Genomic DNA, 12,990 nt, shown 5'->3' on the forward strand with positions numbered 1-12,990 from the left:
TTAGCAAGTAGAATATCTGTGTAAACTGACTGCTTAGTTTGTGGTCTGGAACCGATGAACGTTTGGAGAAATTCAAAGAAACGTCTGGTATGTTTTACCCGTCAACCAAAATGGCCGAAAACGCACTTAGTTAATTGACAAATAAGTCGTTGTAAATTTAATATAAGAAAAGGCCTGATGCATCACAATAAACTACAAAGATGACTTTGTATTTGATACAAGTCTTGAGCTGTAGTCTTTTAATGGACTCAAAAGACAGCTGTTTACATTTTTCACATTTCAGAGCATGTTCTGAGTGAAAAATTAGGTTTGGAGACACCAACAAACAATGTGTTGTCATGGAAACAATAAGGTTGTAACTTTAAAAAAGGGCATTTTTGTACATCCCTTCTGAATATCTTATTGCATGCAAAATATGAAGGGGGTCAAAAATTTTCATTTCCCACTTTGCTTCATTCTAACATAGAATTCCTCTTAAATGAATGATAATAGTTGGTGGTTTTGAGTTAATGATCTTACGTGCAAAGTAGGGGGTCTGGGGAGATGGTTCCCCGGAGAAATTTAGATTTTTATAACCTCAGAAATGTTGTTTTAGGCATTCTGATAGCATTTTTGAACTATTTTATATGCCGTTGAATGAATAATTTAACCATGACCCACCCCTAACGTAATGCATTATTTTCTGACACACCCTTTTTGAAATGTTGAGATATTGAGACCCACCCCAAATTAATTATTAATTTTAAACAATAAGGCTTTCGGCGAGACAAACTGCATCATGTTTTTGGTCTACCTAAAAGGTGTCAATAAGCAAAACAATAAAATAACGATTTTTCAACTTCTGCCACCCAATGCTCGGTTTTTTCGTGACTGGTGTTCTCAAGGCCTCAAAGGGGCACTGTCACCAGTTTCACTTCAAAACCTCAAGAGCCTAAAGACATATGAAATTTACGAATAGTCGTCCATTTTTTTATAAATCACCATGCAAGTGTACTGAAGCGATAAACAAGCGATATTATTGTAATGCCATAAGGAACTTTAGATCTCAACTTGAAAAAGTCAGGCTGATTCTTTCAAGTTTTGTCCTTGTGGACTGAAAAAACACTTAAAAATTAGTATGGCTCCCTTATTCCTTCAACAACAATTTATTTTAAATCTTCATCTTGATGTACTAGGTGCGTTTCATTTACTTGAAGACCTATTCACCAAATTTAGTACTTTTACGGTCCCTTTAATCTGTACAAACAAGGTTTATTACAAAAACAAAACCGGTAAAAGGCCGTGTTATTCAGAAAAATTAATTATTGCACTCATTAAAACGTCGTTGCGAGGCAGGTTTCACGTAAAATGACATGTAATTACTATTGAGACAAAACGAATCTCACCACATTTTCTCCAATGCTTTATTTATTTATTTATTTTTTGTCACTGATTGTGAGGCACAACAAAGGTACTAAGCGTGAGTAAGGAAAGCGGACCTCTGTCCTCTCCCTCACTTGGTTTGTAAGCGATACTAAATCCTGCAACCAACAACCATGCGACTACAGCAAGCAAAATCAGTTCTACTGCCTCATCAGATCACTTCGCTCTGGTTCTGTTTCTGCAATAAAATAAGAAAAAAATACTTAATGCTATTAAAGTTTTTTTCTTCTTTATACAGTGATTTTAGCCCTGAAACTTTATCAACTAAATTCACCGCAAATTAAAATTTCGTATTCCACGCTTTTCATTTATTACAACACCTCTCTACCTTAACTACACCAAATTGAAGCCTACTTGATCGAGCGTTAGTAATTTCCAGAGCTACCTGCAGTTTGGTTTTGGTTTTATAGTTACAGTTAAGTTATTTCAAGGAGGTTTTGCCAGGCTACTTCCAAACGTAATCGACAATAATTTAACCACTACTAAGAACAGCAAATCTTTGCGCTAAAAAGTACAATACACCCTACCACAATCCCCTTTCCCTTTTTGCCGGTCCCTTTTCCTCACCGTCCTCGGCATTTTTTTTTTACATTACCAAAATATATTTATGTCGCGGCATTTACGCATTAAACCAGCCAAGCGTCGAACGTGAGCTCTGTGGTAAATAACATGTCACGATATTCCGAACAACCAAGAAGCGCGAGATTAAATACAGACAACTGTGTTGGATGAATCTGGCCACGGATGTGGCAGGTTTTAATATTGGATCAAACTACAGCACCAACACAGCATTACTATGTAAACTGATAAACTTAAGTAAACAAACATGGGGCGAAAAACAACGCCACTAACAAGAACTAAAAAACAAAAGATACCGTAATAACCCGTTGGTTGGCGAAAGGGGAGGTGGCGGGAAAAAACTTATCTCTTGAGATGTTAATCCGAGCTGATGGCAAGGGAAAGAAGGACTCAGTGAACATTGAACCTTGCCTATAAAGCTAATGGAACCGCCCTTAAACCTTATTGGATAGAATTTACGCAATCTTGGTACCTGGTACCAATGAGACACAACGGGTTATTACATAGGCATCATGTCGCGACATAAATAACATTATGCCTTTGTTCCATAATGTTTGCTTATTTTTTACCTTAACGCAAGTAAACAGCCAGCACATCAGCAACGCCGACGACGTCTGTGGTGTAAAAGGAAAAAGGTATTCTTGTTGTGGGATATTATTAAGCCTTTCAAAGTGAAACTAGAAATTATTTTTGTACAGAGCAATTAGAACTACAAGTATCCTAAAACACAGGTTTGCCAAGCAAACACAGTAAAATGATTAAGCGAGACCAGCTCTCGGCGCGCGCTGCCTCTGTCTCAACGTCAGGACAAAAAGAAACAATTCTGCTTAAAACGTGGACTTTGTACACGGAGTATGCATAGATAAATTAATTATTGTTGCCCATCAGTTTTGAAACCTCTTACTACCTTTAAATTCCGAATATAACTGCTGAATACATTTTTTCTCAAAAGGGCTTTGGTAGAGTTTCTTTTTTTCAGAATGTTACCGAGATGTTAATTGGAAAAATGTGCGTTTCAATAATGGTTGACTTTTATTAGGAAGGAGTTTGCATTAGAGCCAGTTTAGGCGTACAAAAGGAATACCACTTGTATATGGTTAATTAACTTTAAATTTCTTAACATGAAACATAAAGCAAACAGTTCTCAGACATATAAACAGCAAAGTTTCTGAGTATGCTGTAGCGACATAAAATGCTAAAAGGTAAACAAACTGAAAACCTATACCCGATCGCTACGGTGGTTTAAAAGGGACATCGATTTTTTTCCATTCCTTTTTGTTCACTTGCGACTTAGCTGCGAGTGGCGACTTATTTGCGACTTAGTTGCGACTTAGCTGCCTGGTTACCCAGCTAAGCCATGTGAATCGACAAGCAGGACCACATTGCAGAGAAACAACAAGGACTCTCTTGAGGAAGAATTTTAATAATGTATAACTATCATGAAGTTTCTTACTATTTTTACTTTCATTTTGATGTGCTTTACGTTGGCGGCAATACTTTCAGCTTACTCTCCTGCACTGCAATAGGAGACAATGCACGAATGCGCGATGAAATAACCGAAAATAACTTTATTAAACCTTGGGCTTACTGCACTAGAGATCGCCTTATTTCTCGTACGTGTACAGGCCATTTAGAAAACTACAACGGTGCTTCAAAAACTACAATTAAAAGAAGTCTGTTCATTAACGAATAGAAAATTTGTTTTTGGAATCAGAGATAAGGAACGCGTAGAAAGCGAAGCTAGTGTTTATTTAGTGGTCAGAATTCTGAACTTTTATAAGGTTTTGAATGCTTTATCACGCCGCCGAGAATTGAAGCTAATTTTATCATCTCAAATTGCCGCTTTTTTGCACAAAAGAAGAAGTTCAGTGCTATTAAATTAATGATCTGACAGTGTCAGTTGAACAGTAAAAAACCCTAACTTTTACCAGACTATTTTACGATTTTTCCGTTAAGAAATTGTACTCACATGCCTTAGCTGGGTAACCGGACAGCTAAGTCTCAAGTAACTCGCAAGTTGCAGCTAAGTCGCAAGTAACTCGCAAGTAACTCGCAAGTAATTCGGAGTGGGAAAATCTATGTCCCTTTGAAACCACCGTAGAAAGCTAGTTGAATGTTTACCCTCACTTCTTATTAATGTTGTTCTAGTACTTACCGTAATTGCTCCATTTGGCGTAACGGTCCAGTTTGCTGTACATTATGACGTTACCATTTGGCATTTCATTCAGAAACCGGTTCTCCCAGTCACAGGACGGACTGGTGATCACCATCCAACCAGCATCCACCTCACAGCCGCCATAGTTTCTGTTAATGAAGAAACTGCGATCTTCCCTTCCTGCGATAGAAAAGGAGTTCCGTGGCTCGGTTTTCACGTCACTCCAGGAGTTTTCAGTCAGCTTGTCCACAGAGAACCAGTTCAGCTTGTCTGATCCCTGGGCGTTGAATTTTAGCTCCTTCACCGAACTCCCATCTTTATAAAGAACAACCCTTGCCTGTTTAAAACAAATAACCATACATATCTTTGATATTTAGTACTGGTAAATTAAATTCCAGATATTACATAGCCTGTTACAATTAACCGTATTTTGGTAAAACCTTTCTGAAAAGATGATGCTGTAAAGAGACAAAAAATCTCAACTATCAAACTCGAGGTAAGCACGGGGGATTGAAGCAAGTCTTTCAAATCTGTATGCCCTTTTACTCATAGGTTTTCTTTCTATTTTTTTTCTACGGAAGCGAAAAAGCCGTCTCAGCGGACTTGTGAGCGAGGAAATAATAATATTAATAATTTAATATATATATATTTTTTTTTTAAAAAAAAAAAAAATAATAATAATAATAATAATAATAATAATAAAAATATTATTATTATATTGTAAGAATCCCCGGCCAAATAAGCATCAGTGAACTACAGAAGATAACCTTGTTGGGTACAGCGAATATTTTGAGGAGGGTGTTGTCAAGCTTAAAACTGGCTACCCTTTAGTGCCCCAGGACCATGGTTTGGTCTCGGCGCTAAGGACTTTAAGCAAACATCACGTAAAGAACATAACAATAATAATAATAATATTAATATTTTTTATTACGCTTAACATTTAAAAATCTCAATGCTCTTACAGATAATAATAAAAAAAGAAAACGGTAACGAAAACAATATTCAGGAAAGTAGATAAAGTATATTAAATTACAGTAGTTGATGATAAAATACTTAAATTCATTGAAATTCTATTATTATTATTATTATTATTATTATTATTATTATTAATAATATTATTACTAGAAATGTTTATAAACAAATTGATATAAAAGTTGTTGGTGTTCGATGCAAATAAAATATTTGACAGCGGCTCGGAAAATGCCTATTTTTCTAATTTTTCAGACGTTGCGGCGGGTCCCGAAGCGGCAAAATATTTGAGGGCTCCTAACGCGGCCTAAAAATCATTTTGAATCAAACCAAATCTTTTTTAAATCTAGCCTCGGCAACGTCTTTCAGTTGCCAGAGCTTCAGGCAAAATTCTTTTTTGACGCGAATTTTGATTGGGTGTTTTTAAGAAAGACGGCCTCTTAAAAACTTTAAATAAACGGTATGGTATGACGTCATCAATAATGACGTCATAATTTGGCAGGTGCTGTTAGTTTTGGTTGTCAAAAAAAATTGGAGTTTTATCCTCTCTTCACTTTCCAAGTTTGGTGACGACATGCTCACTACATTTGGAGTTATGCTAGTATGGGATATTCTGATGACCGATATCTGATTTGAACACTCGAAGATAAATTTCATATCTCCGAACAAAAAAAAAAAAATAATAATAATAATAATAATAATAATAATAATGGTTTATTAACAGTATATCCATACTACATGGCTCTTCATCTGTTAATACTAACTAAATATAAAAACAAATTACAATTTGATATAAAAGACAAAAAGAAAAATTCCTAAAGCTAAAAACTTACAATTAATATAAAAAGACAAAAATTCCTATAGCTAACATAAAAAGAGTAAAATTTGATATAAAAGACAAAGAGAAAAAATTCCTAAAGCTAAAAAATTACAATTAATATAAAAAGACAAAAATTCCTATAGCTAAAATAATATTAAAAGCTACTATTGGTTGGATCTTGACCTATTCGGCCTCTATATATTCATTACCTATATTGAGCCTACCTCAGATGGGTCGAAGTCGTCCCACTTCAAAACGATTCTGTTCTTGTAATCATTGGGGTACTGGTTAGTGACGTCAAGAGCGTCCATTTCGCCTTCAGCGTATGTATCACTTGAGTTAAAAGCATCGAAAGCTCTTTTGTCTGCCCCGCTAACTGCCTTGAAAACCAAGGTCCATCCTAGTGAAGAGAAGAACAAATCAGCACAGTTAGGAAGGAAAATGTTTTCTAAAATAGCATTCGGGTAGCAGCTCGTGCAAGATGTCAAGTGAATGGTTTGCTATCCTTCGAGAAACAACAGAATAAACAACGGGGGCAAAAGTCCTAGCCCCAAAAATAATCGCAACTTCTGCACTAGAGGAGCAGTAGGATTACAAGCTTACGAGTGCTACTGTACTTCAGTACTGAAGAATAGATATGTGACAAGCTATTTTATTCCTGTTTTGTTTGCCGGACGGTTTAGCTGTGATCAGGTGAACATATTTACCGCCCTGTGTTATATTTTTCTCGCACTTGGATGTAATTAAAGCTTGCCCCAGGTTGACCGCGTATTCCCTCCTTAGCATACACTAAATGTCTAGCAGGAAAAAGAGTTCATATCTCATGCTAACCTCCGCCAGCCATGTCACAATACACTGGAAAGGCTTGCTTCCTGTCTGTTGGAAAAAAGTTTAACTGTAATAAGTTTATCGCACTGAGATGTAAGAGAATTACACTGAAATTGTTTAGAGACTCCCAAGCTAAATTGATTATCCTGCAATTTTTTTGGTTTTCCTTTGAATTTGATATAGCACTTCATGTCCGTTTTTTTTTTTCTCACCACCGACTGTTCCTTGACAATGTATTGAGTTTTATTTTACTAACAAAGATAGAAAACTCGCAAGGGATTTTTGCGATTTTTTTTTATCTCTTACTTGAAATGAAACATGTACAAAAATGATCAGTGATAAGAGAACTTACCACTCAAGGTGATCCAGTAGATTCCATCAACCGTTTGTCCGTTATCCAAGAGGTCTTTACACGAATAACCTGGATACATTTCTGAGCCGAGTTTTGTAAGGCGCAGAGGATTCCAAAAGTAACCATTACACAAGAGCCCTTTTCCGTCATGGTACTTAAACACACCGGCTGTATTGGACGTGCAGTCGCAGTTGCTTGAAGGAACTTCGGTACCACATTCATTGCTCTGTCCAGCGATTGTAGTAAAGCACACCGTGCTAGTCAAGATAATACACAATATGGCCAGATATCTCATGGTCAACCAATATCTGCCAAGAAACATGGAACGACACGAGTGAAGGCCACTTGTAATATTTTATAGTTTGTTTTTTATACTTTTCATATTCACGCAGCTATATTTTAACGATTGTCATGTGATTTTTAAATAATGTATATTTTTAAAATTGTAAATTTAAGCAATTCAGCTTTAGAAGGCTGCTTATCTGAAATATTTTCTATTTAGCTATCTGATTTCATATTCAATGCGTTGGTTTGTCAGAAAAAAAAGGAAAAACTGTGGAAAATTTACGAAAGCATTGAAAACGCCGAAACACGGGCTAGATTCGGGCCTAAGTATTCCTTCTTTCTGAGAAGGTATGCGGACAGTAAGCAAATAAAAAATCGTTTTGATTTAACCGCGCACTCACTGTTTTCAAGATGCCTTTTATTTTTGCATGTCCTAGGGTTGCAGTTTCGTTATTTTTTCTCCCAGTGCCAAATGTCAAATGTTCGCGAACATTAATCTAAACGGGAGATTTAGCTAAAATAAACGACAAAAACGACTATGGAAACTTTAAACGTTTTGTCTGTTAAGATACATCGAGTCGATATGAGTACCTAACACTTACCTTTCGTTTCTGCACCGAAGTCTCCGATAAAGATTGGTCGAATGAAAAATTATACCTTGCTGTTCGGTTTTCATTAAAACTAGAATAAAAAGACTGTCAATCATATTTACCAACCGCGAGGTCTGAGAAGGAGTATAACACGATCGCCCCTAACAGCTGCTGCGTAGGAGGCTGCCCTAATTGATGTTATGATTTATTTCCAAGATACGATACAGTCCGATGAAACATTTTAGCGACGGGGTGCCTTATTAATAATAACGGTTGCTTAATATGGGGAAAACAAGTTTACTCGACAAGAATAAATCGCAAGAATGAAAAGGACACAGACTAAAATTTTCCCGTTATTCACAGGAACACTTTAATGGACTCTAAGCTATAGAATTGAGGTGCCGTTGAATGTTTTGTTAAATTGGTTAGTTTTCCAAATTTTATTTACAAGACCCCACTAAAATAACTTATAACTGAAGTGGGATGCCAGCCTAAATATTAATTAATAATGGGTATTTTGATTATCGGCGTCCACCATGGTCGGGGACTGAAGAAGAATAACAGATTAATAATAATAAAAAAAAACTTTTGCGGAAAAATAATGGGATAATGGCCCTGGCTTTTGAGAATAACAAAGTAACCGAACAGATGTATCCCTTGGAATACTCAACGATATTTCTCTGGAATAAGGTTTTTTTTTTTTTTCTCCCCCCCCCTCTTAAATGAAATCATGAATAAAAAAGACATGGATAAAAATGAGTGCGTTTGGATTTAGATAGATTGCAAATTTACTGTTCAACTTTTGGAAAACAGAAACTGAGTCAACCATTTTTTTTCCTTAAACGAAGGATGGAAGCCAAGCGGCTTTCGAGAAAGTGCTTTATTTTACATGTTTTGACGTCAAGCAGCAATTATTAGAGTAAACGAACACCCACGCTTACATAACGCGTTTCTAGAATTTGAATTTATTCGATTAATTCCACCCTGATTTAATTTTGTTTAGACTAAATTCTTCAAGCAACTAATTAGTTTCAAGAAAAACGATACACTACTCCAGACCAAAATTTTCTGATAACTGCACCTAATCCAAAACTAAACTACCTGAAATCATAATAATTAATAATAAGTTACCAGCAAACGAGATAAACATTGAAAACTGTTCACCCTAACAATATTTCAAAATCATATTGCAATCCTTTTCAATCTTCGTCAATTTAGGCCATCCGTACCTTCTTTTGTATTTGCTGTGTCATTTAAATGTTTCTTCGCTGTTTTGAAACGTTTTTTTATATATTTTACCGAAATTGATCTTCATTTCCCAAGCCTTAAATCAGTTGGCTAAAATCCGTGACACGGTCCTTTTAATCTACATTTGTAATTGTTTCCGTCTTAGTAATAGCCGAACGGTACGATGGCAAACAGAGGTAATGGCAGCGTTCTTCCTTTCGGGAACAATTTTAATTTTTTGGTGAGGAAGACGTCCTGCTATCTTAAACTCCAAGGCACTTCCACAGTTTTCAAATTGTTTACTTATTGATATCGAATGCAGCAATATTAAACGTGGATGTGTGTAAACCCATTCACCCTTTCAATGGTCGCATTAGTTTGAAATATTTTTTGCGAGATCCTAGCTATTAATAGTTAAAAATAACTCCTTTTGCTTAAGCTTTTAGGTCAGTGCCGACAAGAGTAAACATTACATTTTAAAACATTTCGTCCAATTTCAAATCTTTAGAACAGACTGAAACTTTTATAGATCTCAAAATAGACCGCAGTTCAACGCAGACATTATAATTTCATTTGAGGGAAATTTAAAACTGTCCGAATACAGAATTTTAAATTTCGTCTTGCCGGAGGACATCAACAGATAGTAAAGAGTGCAATCCTTGCCCGTTTTAGTGCAGAGTGCATTTTTGGACGTTTTTGAAGTCTGCTCTTCAGCAGACCTCCGTCAATGAAGTCAACGAAAGACACTGCAGTCTTCACGGCATGCTGATATCGGTATCTTGAACTCGTTTTGATATTAACCCGCCTTATTTTCAGTTGATTTCATTTTTAAGTGTAGTAATTTGATTTTTTAACATTTTAGAGTCTGGATTTAAAAAAATTATTTCCTTTTTTCATTTTCCACCGAGTTTGAATGACTAATAAAAAATCTAATATCCACGGCGAGAATCAGACATACAGTGAAAAGTACTCCCTAAATGCATGTTCCCAGTTCTGGAAATTCGCTTACCTTCTCGTTCCCATTTGGCTTATTTTTAATTTTTCGTAGCCAGCGTTGCAGGTTTCCAATCGATTATAGTGTTATTTATTACAGAGGGCTGGACGGTTTAATTTCTATTCATTTTAAAAATTAATATATATTTGTCTGATGTAATATAATTTATATGATGCGTGGCTTCAACAGCTCAGTTGGTAGAGCATCGCACCGGTATCGCGGAGGTCACGGGTTCGAATCCCGTTGAAGCCCTGAATTTTTTTCAGGCTTCTTTATTCCACTTGCTTAAATTGGAAATTCACTGCGATGATCATTTATCATGCACTTTCATATACTTGTCTGTCAACTACAAGCGAGTTTAAGACCCATGACGGACCATTGTGGTTTGCGGCGCTTATGTTATTGTTTAGATCATTCGCTGTATGTGACAATAATTTGAAAACCGATTGTGAACATATTCTGCTTTTATTTAGTCTTCAGTAATCTGTTGTCTGTTGTTTCTGTCGTATATAAAAAACGATCAGAATTGTATTAAGTTTGCATGTGACGGTCTCTGTAATCGCTGGTTAACAGACAATTACCCGTGTAATGCTGTGCGCAAAAACGGTCAAATACAACGCAGCAGATATATAATAATTAATTTTATTCAACGCTTAATTCTTACAACATTCGAAGAAGGCAAAATCAAACTTATTATGCTCATTAATTGTGCTGACGGATTTTGAAAGATTCACGTGTAAATATATAACTGCAGCCGCTACTCGAGCGATCAAAGCTCAAAGCTGCAACACAAGAGTTGCGCAGATTGAGAAAAGCAATCATATGTTTCCAAACATACCGAGAAGAAAACAAATTGCCTCCAAAGTTATCCAGATGCGCTCACAATCAAATCCCACCGAAAAATCGTTTCACGTGTCAAAATCAAAATTAAAATGAGCGTTCGCGGCTCATACTTACAATCGTCCGACTGGACGGAAGATCTTCCTCTTTCCATGATATTAGAATCGATCAGAACCTGGCCGATAGCCGTATTGAAGACAACGCAGCAGATATATCATGATATATTTCTTTGCAAACATGAGTTTCATAGCGAGTATTTGGCAAGACTTAAAAAAATAAACTTAACTCAGCCGTGAAGAAGAATAATAGATTAATAATAAGAAAACTTTTGCGGAAAAATAATGGGATAATGGCCCTTGCTTTTGAGAATAACAAAGTAACGGAATGGATGTATCCCTTGGAATACTCAACGATATTTCTCTGAAATAAGGTTTTTTTCTTGACTGAAATCATGAATAAAAATAAGTGCGTTTGGATCTAGATAGATTTTAAATTTACTAGATTAGGTCTGTTCAACTTGTGTTTACATACAACACTTCACATTTTGGAAAACAGAAACTGAGTCAACCATTTTTTTTTTCCTTAAACGAAGGGTGGAAGCCAAGCGGCTTTCGAGAAAATGCTTTATTTTAAATGTTTTGACGTCAAGCAGCAATTATTAGAGTTGCTTATAAATTTCTTTGTAATCCACAGTAAAGGCTACTGATTAATGCAAAGAACACCCACGCTTACAAAAAGCGTTTCTAGAAGTTGAATTCATTCGATTAATTTGACCGTGATTTAATTTCCGTTTGCTGCCTCAAAAAAATAATTCACCATCAAATAAACTCGAGAACCAAAATCTGAATAGGTCAGTTTTAGTTTTCTTTTTGAACAAAACTTGAGGTTTATTGCACTTAGTGATACAGCAGTGGAAACTTTAAATTTTTACGGCACGAAGCCGGACACATTTGGTAGCAATAAAGTTATGCTTTTGTCATTTACATGCAAAGAAGTAATTTCTTTGCAAACATTTACTGTTTCATAGCGAGTATTTGGCAAGACTTAAAAAAAATAAACTTAATCCAGCCGTGGCACAGACATTTATTTTCAAGATGCGGCAAAAGACGAACTTACAGTGAAAGTAAAACAGTCATAACAAGACAATTCTAGAAACGCGTTATGTAAGCGTGGGTGTTCGTTTACTCTAATAATTGCTGCTTGACGTCAAAACATTTAAAATAAAGCATTTTCTCGAAAGCCGCTTGGCTTCCACCCTTCGTTTAAGCATGTTTAAGTTTAAAAAAATGGTTGACTCAGTTTCTGTTTTCCAAAATTTGAAGTGCTGTATGTAAACACAAGTTGAACAGACCCAATCTAGTAAATTTGCAATCTATCTAGATCAAAACGCACTCATTTTTATCCATGATTTCAGTCAAGAAGAAACCTTATTCCAGAGAAATATATACACCTTATTCGATGGTTTAGCATCTAATACGAGCGGATATTTTGCGAGTATTAGTATTTTTCCGAGCCCCGAAGGGGCAAGGAAAAATACGAGCAACGAGCAAAATGTCTGCGCGTATGTAAACTATCGAATAAGGGATTTATTATTCCACCAATTTTTCTGCTTAGTTTGGGTCCGTATTCCGTAAGTTTGTCCGCCCGTATTTTTGCCCTGTTCCACTGTGTAATAACGTGGCATATTTTGTGCGTTCTTTTGCCCTATAATATGGTAAAATGGCGCAAAAGTGGATAACGTTGAGTTTTCCAAGGGATATATCTGTTCCGTTACTTTGTTATTCTCAAAAGCCAGGGCCATTATCCCATTATTTTTCCGCAAAAGTTTTTTTTTTATTATTATTAATCTGTTATTCTTCTTCAGTCCCCGACCACGGTGGATGCCAATAATCAAAATACCCATTATTAATTAATATTTAGGCTGGCATC

The 12,990-nt window shown here is 35.9% G+C and overlaps 1 protein-coding gene across 1 annotated transcript; it reads right to left on the bottom strand.

Moving 5' to 3' along the window:
* Positions 1–1,389: 1,389 nt before the first annotated feature.
* Positions 1,390–8,484, bottom strand: LOC144636777 (uncharacterized). The gene is made up of 7 exons (XM_078495975.1): positions 8,013–8,484; positions 7,126–7,433; positions 6,777–6,821; positions 6,170–6,345; positions 4,157–4,493; positions 2,571–2,615; positions 1,390–1,600 (listed from the first exon to the last, which is right to left on the bottom strand). The coding sequence occupies exons 1-6, from the start codon at positions 8,114–8,116 to the stop codon at positions 2,572–2,574; spliced, it is 1,014 nt and encodes a 337-aa protein (XP_078352101.1). The 5' UTR covers positions 8,117–8,484; the 3' UTR covers positions 1,390–1,600; position 2,571.
* Positions 8,485–12,990: the final 4,506 nt, after the last annotated feature.

This window comes from Oculina patagonica, chromosome 13, assembly GCF_052425735.1.
Source record: "Oculina patagonica isolate OP01 chromosome 13, crgOcupat, whole genome shotgun sequence".
NCBI classification, from domain to species: Eukaryota; Metazoa; Cnidaria; class Anthozoa; order Scleractinia; family Oculinidae; genus Oculina; species Oculina patagonica.